Source organism: Urtica dioica, chromosome 8 (genome assembly GCF_054948205.1).
Source record: "Urtica dioica subsp. dioica isolate 48M chromosome 8, U.dioica_male_clone48M_v1_H2, whole genome shotgun sequence".
Classification (NCBI taxonomy): domain Eukaryota; kingdom Viridiplantae; phylum Streptophyta; class Magnoliopsida; order Rosales; family Urticaceae; genus Urtica; species Urtica dioica.
Genome location: NC_142763.1, coordinates 2513855 through 2533811, shown reverse-complemented (window position 1 = coordinate 2533811; position 19957 = coordinate 2513855). Strand labels below are relative to the sequence as shown.

General features: G+C 34.0%; 3 protein-coding genes and 1 long non-coding RNA gene across 5 annotated transcripts; 1 reads left to right on the top strand and 3 right to left on the bottom strand.

Annotated features, from left to right (window-relative positions):
* Nucleotides 1–96: 96 nt before the first annotated feature.
* LOC149387207 (uncharacterized) lies at nucleotides 97–468 on the bottom strand. The gene is made up of 3 exons (XR_016300503.1): nucleotides 397–468; nucleotides 221–313; nucleotides 97–123 (listed from the first exon to the last, which is right to left on the bottom strand). It is a non-coding gene; the product is annotated as an uncharacterized LOC149387207 (long non-coding RNA).
* Nucleotides 469–1213: 745 nt separating this feature from the next.
* On the bottom strand, nucleotides 1214–3877 carry TBL12 (trichome birefringence-like protein (DUF828)). Of its 2 annotated transcripts, none has more exons than XM_089624610.1 (4): nucleotides 3303–3877; nucleotides 2750–2896; nucleotides 2367–2616; nucleotides 1214–1909 (listed from the first exon to the last, which is right to left on the bottom strand). In XM_089624610.1, the coding sequence occupies exons 1-4, from the start codon at nucleotides 3809–3811 to the stop codon at nucleotides 1625–1627; spliced, it is 1191 nt and encodes a 396-aa protein (XP_089480736.1). In that variant the 5' UTR covers nucleotides 3812–3877; the 3' UTR covers nucleotides 1214–1624. The 2 variants fall into 2 exon arrangements, with proteins under 2 accessions (XP_089480736.1, XP_089480737.1); XM_089624611.1 differs by having other exon boundaries at nucleotides 1785–1928.
* A 1047-nt stretch (nucleotides 3878–4924) lies between these two features.
* Nucleotides 4925–8272, top strand: LOC149387205 (Phosphoglycerate mutase family protein). Its single transcript, XM_089621753.1, has 10 exons — nucleotides 4925–5087; nucleotides 5659–5720; nucleotides 5844–5951; nucleotides 6072–6151; nucleotides 6265–6427; nucleotides 6592–6666; nucleotides 6917–7005; nucleotides 7512–7631; nucleotides 7728–7772; nucleotides 7855–8272. The coding sequence occupies exons 1-10, from the start codon at nucleotides 4931–4933 to the stop codon at nucleotides 7970–7972; spliced, it is 1017 nt and encodes a 338-aa protein (XP_089477879.1). The 5' UTR covers nucleotides 4925–4930; the 3' UTR covers nucleotides 7973–8272.
* Nucleotides 8273–8547: 275 nt separating this feature from the next.
* On the bottom strand, nucleotides 8548–14529 carry FAAH (fatty acid amide hydrolase). The gene is made up of 21 exons (XM_089621752.1): nucleotides 14203–14529; nucleotides 13973–14053; nucleotides 13753–13862; nucleotides 13583–13634; nucleotides 13157–13347; nucleotides 12922–13051; nucleotides 12586–12663; nucleotides 12343–12490; nucleotides 11881–11993; nucleotides 11720–11795; nucleotides 11404–11472; nucleotides 11270–11321; nucleotides 11065–11145; nucleotides 10883–10966; nucleotides 10515–10618; nucleotides 10322–10414; nucleotides 10011–10079; nucleotides 9826–9890; nucleotides 9190–9251; nucleotides 9008–9103; nucleotides 8548–8929 (listed from the first exon to the last, which is right to left on the bottom strand). Exons 2-21 carry the CDS (start codon nucleotides 14049–14051, stop codon nucleotides 8873–8875), a joined length of 1809 nt encoding a protein of 602 aa, XP_089477878.1. The 5' UTR covers nucleotides 14052–14053; nucleotides 14203–14529; the 3' UTR covers nucleotides 8548–8872.
* Nucleotides 14530–19957: the final 5428 nt, after the last annotated feature.

The following is a 19957-nucleotide window of genomic DNA, read 5'->3' as shown; positions in this document are numbered from 1 at the left end:
TAATAACCACGTGCGTAGCACGTGTTACTATCTAGTATATATATAATTAGAAACAAATTATATTCACTCAGCTTCTTCTTCTAGCTCCTTCCATCTCGCAAGGGTCTCAAGGAACTCCATAACCTGTGACATAGACTCACACACACTCATAATTAGTTCATGAAATAATGAAGAAAGAAGATGTGATGAGAGAGTGTGAAAAATGAGGACACAAAATTACCTCAGAAGTATCTCTGAGAGAGTAAAAGGCTTTGGTCTCTCTTGGAATGGAAGTCACTCGGATTCCATACCCCTTTTTACCTTCCCTCAACACCTGAGAGATTATGCCAATGAATTTAACCGCGCTTTTGAAACAAAGAAAAAAATCAGTTAGTGAGTGAGTAATTTTTGGTTTACCTTAAAAGCGTCTTCATCGGTGGTATCGTCGCCTATGTAAATTGGGAGCACATCATCTCTATTTCCTAGCCCTGTAAATTCATCATCAAACAAAAGATTCAAAGAGTCTGAATTCCAGTAAGGAAACTTGTTGAACAAGGTAACTAGAAGAGTCGAACAATCAAATTAAAGACTTGCTATATTAGAGCATTTAAAAAGGGTTGTGACCTAGTCACGACTTTTATGTAGAATCATTTAATCTGAACCAAGGATAGGACGTCTTAGTTCGTTTTACATTTCTTTCAATTTTTTGCATTCTAAGCTATCTCTGGTTTATCAATGGATCGATCATTGATAGTACAATCGAGAACTTGCTATATTGGATGAAATAGGGTGGATGAACTTGCTATATCAAGATTATGTCATTGATAGCAGTTGTTTCACCGTTAAAAACGACATGTCGTTCACCGTTAAAAACGACATGTCGTTCACCGTTTAAAAAACGACATGTCGTTTACCATGTTAGGAAAATTAACGTCATTGTTTGCATTAAACAACATGTCGTTCTCCGTTTTAAAAACGACATGTTGTTTCCAATTTGGGGAAAAACCGACATGTCGTTTTCAATTTGAGGATAACGACATGGAAAAGACAGAAAAACGACATGTCGTTATCCTCAAATATGAGTATACAGAAACGACAGGTTGTATATTTCTGCCGTTTTAAAAAAGACTGTTGTTCCCTGCTTATGAGAAACGACATGTCGTTTTTTCTGTATTTAAAGGAATACTTAAAAAGACATGCAGATTGTAGAAATATTATCTGATACCTCGTTAAAAAAACGGAACCAATATTCTTTATTAAAATTTAATAAAATAATCATAGTCAAAGATCAGTAAACTAAAGCAACATGCCTTCAAAACAAAACTCGTACTTTTTTTACAAGCTGGCTCGTCAACATATATATATATATATATATATATATATATATATATATATATATATATATATATATATATCAAATAACCTGTCACTCAGATTTTTACTCTCTTCCCATTGCCCTAATTTGGGGGAAACAAATTAAAGTGTAAGAACCAATCAGTTCATATTTTCGGGTGAAGCTCTTATCTGTCTTTGTGACAATCTCGAATTCCCCGCTCCCGGTTTTGTGCCGAAACTCCGTGCTTGTTATGTAACTCGTGTAAGTAAAGCGAAGGTCATATACTCTCGGTCCTATATATGCTTTATTTTACGCTGCCTGAAATCGGGCTCGGAGGATCATGGAGGACAAGATATCGACCCAGGTGTCGGGTACGCCAGGTAAGCACCAGTGGAGGCAATCCTGGCCCCAGATCGCGACCGCGTCTTTCTTCCCGAGCCACATCGAGGGATGTGCATCGGCCCTAAACTCGCTCAGATGGCTCAGGTCAAGAACCCCAATATCCGATCCCTGCAAAGCCTCTTTGATCACACCGTTCAGAAGCCTCGATTCTCTGTTCACTCCCTTGTTTCTCGGGTCAAACCACATATCAAGCTGTCCCGCCACATCAGATCTTAAACAACTCATTAAACAACATTCAGATACTCTTTAAGTTTTCGTTAAATTTAAATGAGAAAAATCCAATGCTATCAAATATATTAGAAGTTATTCATTCAAGGCTAATTCTCCTAACCAGCGGCTATTACAGATCATTCCTCTAAAACTCCAAAACACAGACATTTTAGTATAATGAGTTTGTCATATATTTCTTAAAAACTCCATCGCTTCTTAAATTTATTTAAAACCTATATTAAAAGTCATCCAAGGTTAATTCTCGTAATAAATGACTATCAAAGAACATTCCCCCAAAACATTCGAAGACCAATTCAAATATTTATGTTCAGAACAACAAGTCCGGTTATCCTATTTAATTATCTGTATTCAACATAATGAGTTTGCCAAACAGGGGCTAAAAAAAAAATTGTTTTTTCGATTGTTCATGTGGACGTACCTGAGATTCCTCGAGCGGGTCTTCGAAGGCACAACTTCCGTTTTGGTTCCAATCGCCGCCGTGGAAATGCCTCGGAGACTGTAACCTCCAGAATTTGAGGGTTTTGCGAGGAAAGTGGCTTTGAATGTGAGTTACCATGTTGTCGAGGACTAGCTTAAGCCCGCCCAGCATATCCACCGGAGGTTCTATTGGCTTCCCCGAATGATAGAAAACAAGAGGTGTCTCTTTCGGGAATTTATCCAGACCCCACCTATTGAAGAAAAAAAAAACCAAAACAGTGAATACAAAGCTGATTCTGGTATAAAACGGGATACAAACCAAAACTTAGAAAGCAAGATATAGAGTTATGAGCACGATCGGAGGAAGTTAGGGGAAATACATACCAATGGCCGGTGTTGAAAACAAGGACGTCATAGAAATCGGCAATATGGGCCCAATCGTCTGCCGGGATATCAGTGTCGACCCGATAAATCCCTCTCACTCCGTTGTCTTCTTCATCGTCGACTTGCGAAGCTTGTTTCTTCTGCCACCTTAAAATAATCAGTTATTAGCTTCTAATCAATTTATCACATCACAACGATGAATGATAGAGTGGTTTGCCAATATTTACAATAAAATTACGGGTTATTCCTCTCACAATCAATTCAATTGATGATGAGATGAAGCCTCACGATATCGATATCAAAGCCTATAAAGTTCAAGATGAACGAGCCCGGAGAAAGCTACCCTAAAATACTTGCCAAGCTTAAGAATTATACATTGATATCAGATACACGATCATAAGGCGAAAAAAGGAAAGCAGTCATTTTTTTTTTATCAGCACGACACAAAATTTACCAATAGCTTCAAATACCCAACCAAAACAAAAACAACATCAAGCCACAATATTGATCACATCGACAAAAGCAATGATCAGCAACGACGAAGAAATCTTACTGGTATTTGGCGAGCAATACAGCGCGGTGATAAGCGACGGTGACGTTGAATTTGGGGAAATAACCGCCTCTCCACGCGCCTCTCTTCTTCCACTTCTTCGCCCCCGAATCTCCGCGTCTCAACACGCACAGCAGAGACACCACGAAATTCTCGTTCAGCGAGTCTCCGACCAGCCCGATGTTCCGGTTCCTCATCACGCCCAGGAATCGGCCCGGGTCGACCCGGTCCAGATCGCACCCGTACGGGACCCACCGACGCGCGTTGATCCTCTCCATGTTCTCCCTCCCGTTCCGAAGGCAGTTCCACGCGCTTCGGTGGAACGGACACGTGTCGTCGTAGCTCGGTCTCCGCGTGGGGTCCACCGCCCACCGGCCGCGCGTGAGGTCGCACGGCTCGGCCGCGGCGGGTCCGGATCGACTGGGAAGGGGAGAGAAGTAGAGGAAGGATAGAGAGAGAATCGCCATCAGGATGAGCAGCGGTAAGAGATGCGACGGCGTTTTAGCCGCCATTGTTGTGCAGAGAGAGAGAATTCTTTGGAAGGAAGCGTAAAATGCTCGAAGTGAGTGGTTGTTTTTGTGAATAATACAAACTTCGGGGTCGGACAATGGAAAACACAGACAAAAAAGATGAACGACAACAAACACAAATTAAACGACATGAAAAGAAGAACGACAAATGCGAGACAAACGACAAGGGAAAAACGACAGACGACGAAAATCTTTAAAACGACATGTCGTTTAATTAGTGTTTGTTGTCGTTCGTCTTTCGTTGTCGTTTAAATTGTGTTGTCCTTATTTCGTTTATTGTAAATGCGGTGACTGATGGGATTCGAACTTGATACCACCAGCTACAATAATGTAGCGCAAGCAAACCAATAAAACTCGCATAATGTTTATTCTAGTCATTTAATTTAATATATGCATCTTCTTATAGTATAATACAAACCATATACATTTGATAAAAAAAATATATATATATATATATATATATATATATATATATATATGTATAAAAATACAAGTCAAATGAGCAAATTATTTATATACATTAAGAAAAAATGCGATGTCAGTTTAAAAATTGAAAAATATGTATATGTATATATCTATATCTTTTTAATATATGATTTTATAATATTTTTATGCGATTTTCTTTCGATGTATAGATTATCATGAAAAATAACATTTGAAAATGGCATATTAATTTGTCATTTTCATAATATTTTTTTCGTGTAATTTTTCATCAGCGAGTCAATTTTTTGTAAATTAGAAGGTGCAAACAATTACATTTGAAATGTATTATTAATATTTTGCTTAAATTTATTGAAAAATCTATTTAAATATCTAAGAATTAGCTACTATTTTGCTAGATCACTTTATATTATTGTTTTCTTTTTACATATAAAATTTATCACATCAAACATAAGATTCAATTATGACAACTTATAAGAAGTGGACATGTATTTTCATACTTCGTAGTTCGTACGTAGCATGTTGCTAGCTGATAGATGAATAACGATCCATTAAAATAATGGGAATTTTTTTTTCTATTTTATTGGGAATAATAATATGTAATAAAATAACATTAAAATACAAAAGTATTGGTCCAATCCAAATAAATGAACATGAGTGATGAATAAAATTCCAGGCTTTAGCAGTCATTTCTATAATTCCTTTCCAAGCTTTTGTTCTTCTTCTTCGTCCTCAAATTCTCTCAGCTCTCTTTCAACAAGGACAATTCATCCGAATCGTCTCTCTCTTTTTTGCTTCTCAGTTCCCTATACTTCGGGTACAATCTCTTACTTCCATTTACTACGATTCTTCTAAATTTGCCGTGACTTTCTGTTTATATAAACACGAGTATATACTTGTGAATTATGATCGGTTTGATTTTATGCGCTGGATTTAATTTCTGCATTTGAGCTCTGATAGAGAACAACCAGGTTCTAGAGAAGCTTGTGTGGATCGGAATCCGGAAATTAAATTCTCAGAGGTTGAATCTTTTTTGGTGTGTTGACTTTTCAAAATTCCTCTCCGAAGGCCTTCGAATTTATTTGGGATTTTCTAATACTCACCTAAACTTTTGGCGATGATATAGTCAAGATTTGTGAAAAGTTGGATTGTGATTAAATAGCTTAAAAGTAAGTGAATGAATAAAGGATTGAGAGAAGTCAATGTGGGTATACTAAATATCCAGAGCAGAGAAGTTATTAGGGCACTTTCTTATTACAAATGCTTCTCTTTTGGTCCTCTCGAAATCTAATTATATTTAATGTTAGTGTTCCACTTTAGATCCAACCATAGATACAGATTTTACGTTTGTTGGAGAGCTTAATTTGATTTGAATTGTCGAGTTGCAGAGATGGACAGTGGTTCGAGTTCTAGCGTGTTCCCGTTGCACCGCACCAAGACAATTCACCTGGTTTGTTGTATACAACTCGAACTTTTAGACGGCATTTCAAGAACTGTTTTGTTTGGTTTTTTGATATTTTCGTTCGGAATCAAGTGTTGTGTGATCTTTCAATAAGTACGAAATACAATCCAGGTGAGGCACGGACAAGGGATCCACAATGTGGACGGAGAGAAGAACTACAAAGCATACTTAAATCCCGTTTATTTTGACGCACACCTCACTCCGCTCGGCTGGCAACAAGTGAGAAGCTTTTCTCTTTTCCTGAATCTCCTTTATTGCCAAAAAAAAAAAAAAAAAAAAATCCCCAGCTTTTCGATACATTATCCGGTGATTTTATTTGTCGCTGCTGTTGACTGACAGGTGGACAATTTGCGTAAGCACGTTCATTCGTCTGGGCTTATCAAGAAGATTGATCTTGTCATTACATCTCCTTTGATTAGGTGATCAGTTCTTTCCCTATTTAATAGTGGACAAATATCTGGCTGTGATCTTCAATTCATGAAACTATAGCAAAAGCTAATACTCACCGCGATTTTGACTTTGATATTGTTAGGACACTCCAAACAGCTGTTGGGGTTTTCGGAGGTGAGGGCTACACCGATAGGATGGATATACTGCCGATGATGCTGGCAAATGCCGGGAATTCGAGTCGCAATGCGATTTCTAGCCTCGACTGTCCGACCATACTCGCAGTTGAGGATTGTCGTGAACACTTGGTATGTATCAGAAGAATCGATTTTTCCATTTTCAGATAAGATAACTGGGATATATATATATATATTATATATATATATATATATATATATATATATTACCCGTAACGCTATTCGAACATCGATTCTTTCGTTCATTTCTGTGAGTCTTGTTCTTGTTGGTGCAGGGAGTTCATCCTTGTGACCAGAGGAGAAGCATCAGCGACTATCAGTTTCTATTTCCAGCCGTTGATTTTTCGCTGGTTAAGTACCGACTCAATCAAGATATATATATATATATATATATATATATATATATATATATATATATACAAATATATGTATATATATACAAATATATGTATATATATATACAAATATATATATATATATATACAAATATATATATATATATACAAATATATATATATATATATATATATATATTGATTATTTCTTAATTGATGGTATGTTCTGGTCTTTGGGGGTCAAGCGATTCTTGTGTTTGTGTAGATTGAAAGCGACGAGGATGTGCTTTGGAAGGCCAATATTAGAGAGACGAAAGAAGAATTAGCAGAACGAGGGATGAAGTTTATGAACTGGTATTCACTTCTATGATAATTATGAAAGTTCTTTTGAAAATATTTTTTCTTAGACTAGAAAACCCGTGCTGAAGGGAGCTAGAAAAATTGAAAGTAGACCTTTATGTACTCTTAAAGCAGCTAAAATGCGTTAAGACACATTATTAATCAGCTCTCTCAAAGAGAAAGAAAAAAAAAAGAAAAAGAAGAAGCTTTTGATGAACCTTGTACTCAAAAGGGAGAGTTACAATTATAAAACCTTCTACGAGTACCTCTTTATTGTTAATTTTCTGACGATTTGCCCTTCTTTTAAATGAAAAAAAAAACTGTAAAGAATAAGAAAAATACTGTAAAATAAAACAGAATAAGTTTGAAAAGCGAGCAATCATTTTGTCTACTTGAAAAAGTTTCTTGAATAGCAACCAAAAATTCTGTTACAAATCTTCATAAGCCTGATCATAAATTAAATAGCTATGTGCGTTCTATTTATATAATTTCAAAAGATTTGAATTCAAAAATGTTTACAGGCTGTGGACAAGAAAAGAGAAGGAGATTGCGATTGTTACTCATCGGGGCTTTTTATATCACACACTAAACGGATTTGGAAACGATTGTCACTCTCTGGTCAAGAAAGAAATATGCAAACCGTAAGTGTTTGTGTGTGTATACATATTTTAAGAACCCTGTTCTTTAAATTCCCATGAAACTTTTGAGGATAGAACATTTCAACAACATTCTTGCAGCTTCACAAATTGCGAGCTCCGATCTATGGTCATTGTGGACAAAAGGTAGCTTGTCATTTTCTCACTAATTTATCCATTATTATTTTTTTATTTATTTTGTATTCTTATGAAATGCTTAAATCTTCAGTAATGTGGGCTCGGACATTCCGGCGTTTGATTATCCGGGAAAGATTCCAAGCGGACCTGATGTCTCCAGCGAAGTTGCGGATGACAATAAACCTGAGAATGAAAGGTCGAATTCGTGATTTCCGAAACTCGAAAAAAGGGGAAGAAAATGAAGAGAGGAAAAAAAGCCAAATCGTCCTATATTTGTTGCGATTCCTTGCCTAAGGCATTTGTTTTAAGATACCGCACCATGAAATGTGAAAAGTGTCTTTGATTTTGATCATCAGAGTGACAACAGACATGGCTCTGATATTTCAATTTGCTTTTTCACTAGATTATGGTTAGAATGAGAAGTATATCTTATATTCCCTTTTCTCTCTGTTTTGCTGGTTTCATGTCATTTTTCTTTTTAAAAAATGTGAGACTTGTTTTGATTGTGATTTGCGTGGCAATCAGGTTCTTCATTTCATTTTTTATTGAAAAATTACACGGAATAGAACACCAGAAACCGTTAGATTTGCAATCCAACCAACGTTTCAAATATGTTTAAAATTTAACCATATTTAGAGAGACGACCTCATTTATTAGATAGTATCTTACACTCTAGCATTTTTATAAGTTAATTTTGATAAATGGCTAATTTACAAACGGTTGAAAACATTGTTAGAAAATCTTCATGCAAGACATGGCTTTACGATGACGAAAAAAACACTACTAGAAAATCATATACGTGTTCATTTCCCAAACAATTTCTATGGCTCAAACTTTACGCGTGAAAATAGTACAAGCGCTAGAGAGAACGTAGCCCATCTCAAAAGAGGTCTGTTTATTGATTTGATCTAAGCAAGAAAACATCACAGCGAAACTAGAAAATCCACGAAACAGAGAATTTCATGCGTGTTACATTTAAAATACGAAATGAATAACTGTCTGATAAATAAAAAGTTTCATATCTATAATATGAAACGGCTTTCATAGCACATGAGTAATGAAGATTATCGGTTCGTAAATGTGACAAAAAAATCATGAGAGGATTTATTTCAGCTGCGCAGGACGTCGAAATACTGTACCGGCTGGTTCTTGATCGGACAGAGTTCCTAAAACATACCACAAGAGAACAATGATTTAATTTTAGCCGTAAAACAATGATTTAATTTTAGCCGTAAATTATATACCTCAACTGAAGAAGCCAAGCGCAGGAGTGTGGCTTCGGCCCAAGGACGGCCTAATAATTGCAAGCCGATTGGAAGACCTTGTTTATCGTACCCAACCTATAAAGTAAGAAAGAAAAATGACCATAAAACACAAGACTCTTTTCTCTGATTATGAATTTATGAGCAAGGAAAACACTACTCACAGGCACGGATATCGCAGGAAGGCCAAGAAGATTCGCAATGACAACGAATCGCATAAGATAACCTGGTCATGAAAAATACGGCTCATCAGCTATCAAATGCGGCTTTTTAGTGCAAATGTAGTCTCTGAACTATTATCCATGCATCGTTTCGGTTCCCAGAACTATTAATTTTACAGAATAATATTAATAATAATGTTATCCAATACCTTTATACATATTTACAAACTTGGATACCTTGTTTATAATTTCAAAAAGTTTCATTTTTTAAAACATAAGCTTACTCTGGCCATCCAGAATTGTTTTAACATTTAATGGTTAAATAATACAATAATTTATTTTTCTAGAAATTAATGAGTTGGAAAAAATATTTTCTTAGGTAACAATTTAAAAAATATATGTTATACTAATTAAGATTTTTTAAAAAGGGAATTAAGAAGCTATAATAGCTCAGGGACCATTTATGCTAAAAAAAAAAAACCTTTAAATAACTCCAAATATGCATTCATGTTTTCTACTTTTCACCAAGGAAAATTAAGTAGAGCGAGAGGTAATTAGGTGGGAAGACCATAGCTTTCTGGTTATCAAATAATGTAATATTTTGTTAAAACCAAAAATCAATACCATACACATGAATACCTGTAACTCGCATATCGGTCTCTCCGTGATCAAGAGCACTGGGCGGTATAATCGGAGCGGTCATCCTGTTGTGCGCCCAAAGGATCATATGTATACATGAAAATAAAAACGATTTCGTTACAAACATAATCAAAACCAAAATATTTAATGTACGGGACACTCTCTGGGAAGATTCATTCGCTTACCCTGTTGTCGGGGTGACTATCACATCAACCTTTTTGAATATCTCCATGAGATAGTACATAACCCTTCTCCTACACCAGAGAAACACATGAAATATCATAGTGTTTTCAATAAATAATAAGAAAAAGTGCCCGAGATATTACCACATTAAGCAAAGAAAACAACAAATTCGAGTTCACGTAATGACTACGGTAATTGTTACAAAACGTAAACTTTTGGCATGAGAAATAATTTGAGTTTGCATGCTAGGTAAATAGGCATATCAACTCGACTCGATAAAAACAAATATAAAAAATATAAAATAAAAACCAACCTAATACACTGGGCTGCGACATAGTCAGCGGCCGTGAATGATCTGAAAAGAGCCATACTGATCCGAGAGTCGTACGTAAGTCTCGAAAGTTTCCTGTAATTGAGAGATTGAAATCACTGATAGATTTAAAAGCATGTATTATTTTTCTTTTTCTTTCTTCTGCTAAATAATAAGGTTGAAACAATGTCCATACCCATCTTCACAATCCGGGCTTAGTGAGCATAAACACTCAGAGCCGATAGAAACAAGATGAGCGGCACGCATCTCATGCAACTCGGGCACCGCAATCTCTTCCACCTTCAAAGAAAATGAAAATGGTGAAGAATATTTAAATTTAAGTGGGATAAAGAAAAAAATATATAGAGAGAAAACAAAAGTCCTACGCAGATGCGAATTTCCTTCAAATTTTCCTTATATTTTGTTTTCTCCCTCAATTTTCCTAAATCATACAAGGCAATGAAAATGCCAAGGGAATTTCTTTTTTTTTTTTTTTTTTTTGCAATTTTCAGGCTTTTAAAAACATAACATAAAGAATACTTGGAAAAGATAATGCTGACTTACTCGACACCCATGAGTTTTCGATAAAAGACTAAGAACCTCCTCGCATTTATCAGATATCTGAGGTGATTCTACATCGTTGAACCACTGCGGGGTAGTAAGAACAAGAGAACAATAATTACCAAGATGCCATTTAATTTATTGAGCATTTCAATTCTGACACACTCAATACTTTTAGCACTTACCCTGGTGTACTTCCCTAGTCGCAAGGATCCCAAAATACTCGAATTTTCGTATGACAACAAATTTGGGAGACAAGGCGGGGACTAGACCCAAAAAATGAAGAAAAAAAAAAAATTAGTTCATTGCATAGAAAATACAAATATATCGACGTGGTTGGATTATTGTTTCCAAAAATCAACGACTGGAAAAAGAGGCTATGAATATTACCGGATGCATACTAATCTTATTTGCAAGAGACGATCCTAACATTGCAGAGTACCTGTCAAATAATTTTGATTAATTTCAAAATACATCCTAAATAAATAAATAATATTTATGTTAATAAAGAATAATTCTCTTACACAAGCATGACATCTTCCACCGATGACGCAATTGGTCCAATAATTTCCACAGTCCCGCCACATAATGACCTGTGTAGTTAAGCTACATTCTGATTATGAAATTCTCCAAATTTCTCATACAATTTTAATTCGCTTTCAACTAAAAAAAATAACAATATTTATCATCAAACTTAGATTATTCCAATTTCAGTTCAATAAAGTTAGAATCTCATTACAAGCCCAAAAATGCGTGTATCTCTTTAGTCCCACCAACCAGTAATTTAAAATAAAATAAAATAAAAAAAGAAGAAGATTGCTTCAATTTAGAGCTTCTTACCCTGTTGCATCAACTCGTGCATATGTTGACTTCAAGCCAACTACACCACAAAGGGACGAAGGTATACGAACTGAGCCTGTAATTTCAGAATAAAATTTAGCATTAAAATAAATATTAAGCATTCTCTAATTAATACGAAATTTATTAATTCTCTCAACAACCTCCACCGTCTGTTCCAAGTGCCGCGGAGCATATGCCGGCAGCCACAATCGCAGCTGGGCCCGAGGAAGATCCGCCGGTGTATCTATCCGGTGCATGAGGATTTCTTGTTGTTCTTGAACCCAAAAAGAAATTAATTAAGAAAAATAATTGGTTTAACTTAATTAAAACTCATTTGAGATAGAGAAAACAAAACAAAAAAAAAATTATTGTGATACGATCCGGGGTAGCTCCGAACACAAAATACTAATGATAAACTTGCTTCACACATCTCTCTATATAGTAATCTACGACTAAGGAAAATAAAATACCTAACTCAAGGCATATTTTCATAACCCTGATGACCCACCCTACTAACTTATTTATATACTCAAATATTATTAAACAAATAAAAACAAAATTAAATGTTAATTCACTGTTCCGGATCTAACACATTGTCTATTTAATTCTCTGGCTACTCTCACCCGTAATTTGGGTTATTTCCAGTTGTACCCATGCCCACCTCATGCATATTTGCCTTCCCTACAAATATCACGCCGCAAGAACGTAACTTTGCGACACAAACTGCGTCTTTCTGTATAGAAGAAACCTCGTGCATCCATGTCGTTCCACCTGGCAACGTGAAAAAAAAGGGTAATAAATATTTGGTTATCATAGAGAAGGAAAAAAAAAAAGCTTTGAAACAGAACGTGATTCAGGTTTACTACCGTTGGTCGGATAGGGATGCAAGTCTATGTCATCCTTGATCGCCACGAAAATTCCGTCCAAGATAGATATCGGATTACCTACAGAACAAAAAATTCTCTCTGTCAACATAGTCTATTGTGATATATATATAAAATAAAAATAAAAATAAAAAAATAAAATAAAAATAAAAAACACTTATCACAGAGAGGATTAGCTTTTTAGAGGCTCTTAATCCAGTTAAACTACAGTAAGCTCAAATGAACAGGCTCAATGCTTCAATTCTTTAACATACACTTGAAACAAATAAAAATAAACAAATCAAAACAATAAACAAAAAAATTAGTATGGTCTAGTACCGTCCTCGAATCTTTCCGTAGAAACCTTTGCTTGCTTCCTGATTTCATCCACATCATAAGAAATCAATAGCGGCGCCGGAGGCTTCTTGCTGCTAAAGTCCTCGATGACCGAGATTACGTGCTCGGCTACCTATACACACACACACATTTTTATGCATATATATGATGTCAAAACTCAATAGCGAAAGATAAAATGATAAGTATAATGTTATCACTGATGAGATTTCAAACTTACCACAGAAGGTGTCGTGATTCGCGAACGATAAGCATGCGCGTAATCACGAATCTTCCAATATCGGAACGGCGAATCCGATTCTCCGTTCCGTCGAGGAGAAGGATTGTATTCAGGCAAGCATTTCAACGCCGATGAAACTCTATCTGCGGGCTTACTGTCCTCGTCAAAGACTAACACAGCTGGTTCTGGGTCTGAGATTCATGCCATATTATGGTGTTGCATCAGAAAATAACAAATATATTCAATTAAAATAACGGGTACTTCACAGCACATAGTTAGCAATATTTAAACTTGTTCCTTTTGTTATCCAACACATATATACGTACCAACTATAATTGGAAGTTAAATTACTTGCACCAAAACCATCTAGTCCATGATACTAAATATGAAATAATTTTGAATAATAAACAAGTAACAAAACACAACCTTGAGGAGGATATTCTGGTTTGAACATGGGTTCTTCGGGTATCACGGTGTTCTGCAACGACCGTATCATGAATCAATCAATGAAGCAAAAAAAAAAAGAGCCATTTCTGATCATTACAATTCATTAAGAAACAAAAGAACCAGCTTGACACTTTGGTGAATTCACATGCCTGAATCATCTTGTTCTTCTTCTTCAAGAAAGACACAGTCAATGGCCCGATTCCTGGCGTCTCAAGCAACCCAACAAACAGCTTCAATCCAATTCCAGACAAATGAGGAGCTGAAAAATTTCAAAACCATTACGCTTATCTTCATCATACATGAACCCCAAAAAAATTGACAGAATTGAAAAAAAAAAAAAAGTCAAAAGTCAAAACAAAAAATGGTTACCATCAACATCTTCTTCATCGTACTTAACATCTGACCAGTCCACATCCTCACTCGGAACCATCACGGTCTTCTTTCCCATCTCTATTACGACCGTGCCAAAAGAAGAAGAATAAGAAGAAGAAGAAGAAGAAGAAGAAGAATAAACAAAGTCAATGATAGCAATTTATCGAATAGTTGGTGGGCAACTTATGGAACGAGAAAAAAATGAGGTCATGATTACATCATGGTACCTTAAAACCCAGACAACAGCCACCGGAAAAAAGAGCACAGCCTTGGGATGACGAATGTATTGAATTTAGGACCGTTCAATCGCAGGGAATTTCGTCACTTTATTTTTTTGTTCTTTCTTTCAGATTGAGTCAAATAATTGAGTGTTTGTTCGTGGGGTTTTAAACAACACCCACAACCCAACTTCGTTTTTTTTTTTTTTTTTTTTTTTTTTTTTTCTCCTTTCCATTTTCGTCATCATTAATGGTGTTTATATCATTAATACGCTGCATATTTCTCTCAACTACCATTAGCGAAATGATGAATAGAGCTTACGAGAAAAACAATGGCATAGTCTTTGTGGGACCCACCTCTCCCTTCAGTCATAACTTCCTCAACTAACTGGCTGCTGACTCATCCTGGGCAATGGAAGGTAATGGAAATTCCATTTCCAATAAGCTACCTTCCATTGCTTATTGGAAATGGTATTTCCATTAGGCATTTTGATGCCTTCCATTTCTTATTGGAAATGGAATTTCCGTTAAACTTAATGGAAATCCATATTTCCGTTAACTTCCAATAAAGAATTAAAAAAAATAAAAAAATTAAATTTAAATGGTATTAAGTATATAATTTATATGAATAGATAATTTATATGAATCTAATTTATATTATTTAATTACCTTAATTTATATGAATAGATAAATTTAAACGGTATTAAGAATGGCCATGTTTCTTTTTTTAAATAATGGATAATTAAATATTATATATATATATATATATATTAAGGTAATTAAATAATATAAATTAGAAGGTTGAAACTTGAAAGTGTGTAGACTGTGTGTGTACCAGTAAAATAGAAATTATACAATGCACACATAACAATAACAGGGAGGCAATTTATATGAATAGCCAATTATATACACGTTAGTACGTTACAGTGTTACACACACATCCTCACTCAAACGCCAATGGAAATATGCCTTCCGATACCTTTCGACAACCTCTGCCATTTCCATGTGCCACGCGGAAGAAAACTGCCATTTCCGTGCCACGCGGCAGACGGCACTTCCACGAGGCTCACTTCACGTGCGGAAGCCATTCCTTCCGTGGGACTCCCGTCCGAGAAGCCAGCTTGACTGCTGACAAATAGAAAAACGGGTCGGGTTAGCCCTTTCGAAAGGGTCTTTATGAAATAAAAAAATACAAAAAATAAAAATAAAATATTGAAAAATGTGATTTCGGCATCAGTTATGCACTAATTCACATCATCATCTTCCTCATCATGGATTACTAATTCATCATCGATTACTCCAATAAAAATGCACTTTTTTGTTACTTTTTTATCTTAAAAATTTATAAATCAGCCCTCTTTCACATTATTTTTGCATATTAATCCTCCTAATTTAGATTCTTGATTTCATCTCTGGTCACACTAATACATCGTCAATAACATACTAATAAATTATCCTAGATTTTTCACGAGTGTTAAAGAGTCCTTGCGACTGCGAGTGATTTACCACAAAAAGCATATGAGATCGTTCCTCCATAAACTTAAATTTAATCTTCACTGCCAATACGTGGATTTGATCTTCAAATTAACTTTGTTTCCAAAAACTTGTTTAAGAATAATTTATCTTCAATGATCGCTCGATGGAGATTAGGTGTGTCAGATGGCTCTATGTCCTCGCATGTAAATCATCTCTCCTTGAGTTTTGAGTAATTTTGTGATTGCGGTGGTGGTGTTACACAAGAGACGACCACTTATCATTTTTTAACCAAAGTCACATACACAGAACATAATGTGTGTTAAACGACATTGATACATGTTCCATGAACCTTGGCATCACAAGACACAAAGACAATAGACAATGACAAACTGCCCACACGTATGAGGCCTCAATTTCATATTAACAACACAACCTACTAATAAAAAATGTATCATACAACGAGTCCAACAAATAAGCTACTATTTTAAAGAGTTTGACTAGAGCTAAGATTTAAAATAATAAGTATTATGATTTTCAAATGGGTGAAGTAGCTAAATAACTAATTGAAAGTTATGAATTTGCAAAATAGTCAAGGTTTGTCTTAATTTAGTGAAATAGTCGAAATGTGCAATCATTTGATTTCAAAAAAAAATTTGACAGTGATAAATTGCTTATAATAATCGTCAAAAATTTTAATCTTAACAATTAAAAAAAAATTAAAAACATAAATTTGACTAATTTACTGAAAAAATGATACTTTGACTATTTTACTATTAATAAGTTTCAAATGTCTATTTTCTAACAAAGCGGTCATAATCTCATGATCCCGACAACATAAAAATGATTCGATCAATCCATATATCCTCTATTTGGACATTATACATTTGGCCGACTCATACTATCTAATTGTGAGATCTTTGAGATCTGAGAGCAAATGTCGGACATTGAGATGAAGGTGAGTGTAAGCATATGACATGATTGGTTTGGTCATGTACATCGAGCTTGACTTGGTCGTAATATTTGCTTTGATCAAGGTTATCGAGGTCCTCAAAGTCTAGATTATCGGCCACAAAAAAAACATAATAATCTGTTTGATTATGTCATTTTGTAAGATTATTTAATCGTCATTTTAGATAGTGAATAATATTGATTGCTCTTAGCCGGGTCTCGAGGAAATTTATGACATCATTTGAGGTCATAAATTTGACTTTTTTATATTTATTTTATAATTGATTAAAAAAAACTATTTATATAATGATATAAAATAAAAATAAAAATAAAAATAAAAAGTTATATCGTATATATGTGGAATGTAAGACGGAGACGGACTTCAATTTTCTCTTGCTTTGTTGGAAAGTACAATTTCTCTTTATATTTCAAATTTTATTATTCAATTTAATATCTTTTTTCTCGAAATTGTCGAAGATGACGATTGGATATATTGCGAGACTTTGAGAAGGATAAAGTGAGCCGACAATCGAAGGGATAGAGAGAAGGAGAACAGAGAATCACAACTTTTGCATGCAATGGAATGTGGATGTTCTCACGTGACAATGTGAGATAATAATAATAATAATATAGCTCATATTACTAACTAACTTATAGTTGGATGTAATAGTGATACATTTTACTTCTCATTTATATTATTATATATACTAATTAGGAAAATTCTACAAATATAGATGGTAATTTCTTGAATTTTCTAATTTCAAATAATGCAATATTTTAGGTTTTAGATCATTTTCCTTTTTTTAATGAAATCGTAAACAATTAAGAAAATATAAATCATCTTCTAACCGTTTACAAAAAAGTCAAATAATATAAAACAAAAAATAAAAACTATAAATAAGAATAACTAAATACGGAGTTATAAGCATGCCTTCAATCCTAAAAAAAGATAGAATTTGAGTATGCAAATTCAAAGTTTGAAATCCAACACATGATAGAGTATCCAGATCGGGATCCAGTTTCTCGCACCCGCGTGGGAGTGAGATGAATATATCTTGTAAAATATCGTGCATATACATTGGTATGTAATATATATGTACATATATAATATTTATAATTTTTATATTTAAATGTAATATATATCTATATAAAAAAATATAGTTGCGGTATGCTTCAAAACCACGGCATATCCTAAGCGGTACGTTGGTTATCAATAAATAAAAAATGTTGTATTTGAAACTTTGTATAGAAGTCAAAGAACTTCAGTTAAAAATATCAAAGTTAAGAGATCAATTTATTATTTCTCGTACTCTCATAATAAAATAAAATATTTTCGTAATAAGAATTAGGAATGAGGTATTATTAGAAGGAAAAAAAATGTTTAAAATATAGTAGCTCGGGTAATATCCAATAATTTATATATATATATTATTCATGTATTCTAATTTTCTTTCATCTCATATGAAAATCTGTTTTTAAGTGTGTGTGTGTAATTATATATCTCACACACACACACACATGTACATATTTGTTAAGGACTTTAAGCCTCTTCATGTACTTTTTCTTTTATACATTTAAAAATAAAATTTGAAGAAAATAAAAAATAATCTCTCTTATAAAACATTTTTAACCTCCCTTAAATAAAGTTTTTGGTTTACGTTCCTGGATATAATTTACACACGTTAAGTTTCAACAGACAATGAATAATGTAAATTATGTAATCATATCTAAGCTACTAGTATTAATATACGCATTATGGTATTCATAATTTTTTAGAGCTGGCTCTCTTGTTCCGCGTACGTTTGAAGAGCCTTTTATTAACTATTTAATGTTTATCCATTATTTTTTAATAACTTGTACGTAGTAGCATTTAACTTAGACTAATTATATTGATTTATAGCCTCACATGTTATAGGTTATGGTCATTTTTATGGCAATTATAGCTGAAAGTTTAAAGGTCGAGTGTCTAGCTACCGAACATTTTTAGTCAATAATTAGTCGCTAAATTTATGAATACAACACATAAATATCTGCACTCACCCATGGCCATACCCACAACTACCTACCTCCAACTTAGAAAGGAGTCTATTTATTATTTACAATGCATCTTGAAAAAAATTGTGGGTTTCCATTTTCGCATGAATTCGTATTTATTTATGGTTTCTATATTTATTGAAGTTACATGAGATGTATTTAACTATCCAATATAGGAGACTATCTACTTATATATATTATATATATGAGAGAATAGTAGAAAACTAATGGAATGATTCATTGCAAGAAAAAGAATTGTTCCCAAGTGTTATACAAAAGAAAATATATCCGAACTAGACCAATACTCAGTACTGCCAATACTAATATGTCCCAAAAAAAAAAAAAAAAACAAAACTCGAGGACTATAACAAATTACTTGAGAAACAACCAAGATCATGAGGTAAGATACAATAGTTTATGAGCGCAATCAAGACATTTGGAGAAGCTACCGATTACATAAACACGCGTTAAAATTAAATGTTTACCAAAACCTCGCAAATATTGGATAACCGTCAATGATCATGAAGACCAGTCAGTACTTATAAGCAGGGTCGGCCCAAACTTACCGGGGCTCTAGGCGATTCAATATTTTGGAGCTCTATAATACTAATAAAAATTTAAATTTTTAGGATAAAAAATGTAAAATTTTTAAAAAATAGGCCAAAAGTGTAACTTTTTAAAGTAAAAAATATAAATTTTCTTAAAAATAAACTAAAAATGTAAATTTTTGGGGCCCATATGGGCCTGGGCCTACCCCGTCTTAGCCCAAGGCCAGCAGTGCTTATAAGAATAACACACACACGACGAGGGATATTTATCAACCTAACCCTGTGAATGTGAGTATGATCGACCCACGATCCAAGAGATAAAGTAGTATAAAATGAACATAGGAAAAAAAAAATCAAAGATTCAAGTATCATTTCATCATCTGCTACCAACACTCTCAAATTGTATTCATCTCGTAATTTTTATAATTATATTCGTCTATTATAAAAAGATTTGGTATATATCCATGTTGTATCAAAAAAATCAGTTCGCCGTATATACAGCTCTCTGTTGAGATTATTGTTGTAATACTTTATTATTGTTATGATCCATGTCTATAAAAGGTATGCAGGTGATCGATCATGTTTGGTGTTGATTACAAAAAAAAAAAAAAAAAAAAAAAAAAAAACAACACCGAGAATGATCTATCACATCATATGTGTTATAAACACAGATTAAAACAATAATAAATGTAAGGGGAATTGACACAAATAAAATAACATCTCAATGTCACTTACCAAATTTAGCCCAAAACCAAAAA

Bases quoted from the DNA above. Each gene is read 5' to 3' on its own strand.
- TBL12 (XM_089624610.1), bottom strand. From the start codon at position 3,811: ATGGCGGCTAAAACGCCGTCGCATCTCTTACCGCTGCTCATCCTGATG. The intron at 2,617-2,749 runs GTATGTATTTCC...TTTCTTCAATAG, and splicing joins GTTTTCAACACCGGCCATTG to GTGGGGTCTGGATAAATTCC. The intron at 1,910-2,366 runs GTACGTCCACAT...GTGGCGGGACAG, and splicing joins ACCCGCTCGAGGAATCTCAG to CTTGATATGTGGTTTGACCC.
- LOC149387205 (XM_089621753.1), top strand. From the start codon at position 4,931: ATGAATAAAATTCCAGGCTTTAGCAGTCATTTCTATAATTCCTTTCCA. The intron at 6,428-6,591 runs GTATGTATCAGA...TTGTTGGTGCAG, and splicing joins AGGATTGTCGTGAACACTTG to GGAGTTCATCCTTGTGACCA. The intron at 6,667-6,916 runs GTTAAGTACCGA...GTGTTTGTGTAG, and splicing joins CAGCCGTTGATTTTTCGCTG to ATTGAAAGCGACGAGGATGT.
- FAAH (XM_089621752.1), bottom strand. From the start codon at position 14,051: ATGGGAAAGAAGACCGTGATGGTTCCGAGTGAGGATGTGGACTGGTCA. The intron at 13,348-13,582 runs GTTGTGTTTTGT...CATGAATCTCAG, and splicing joins ACCAGAATATCCTCCTCAAG to ACCCAGAACCAGCTGTGTTA. The intron at 9,104-9,189 runs GTGAGTAGTGTT...CTTACTTTATAG, and splicing joins TTCCTGCGATATCCGTGCCT to GTTGGGTACGATAAACAAGG.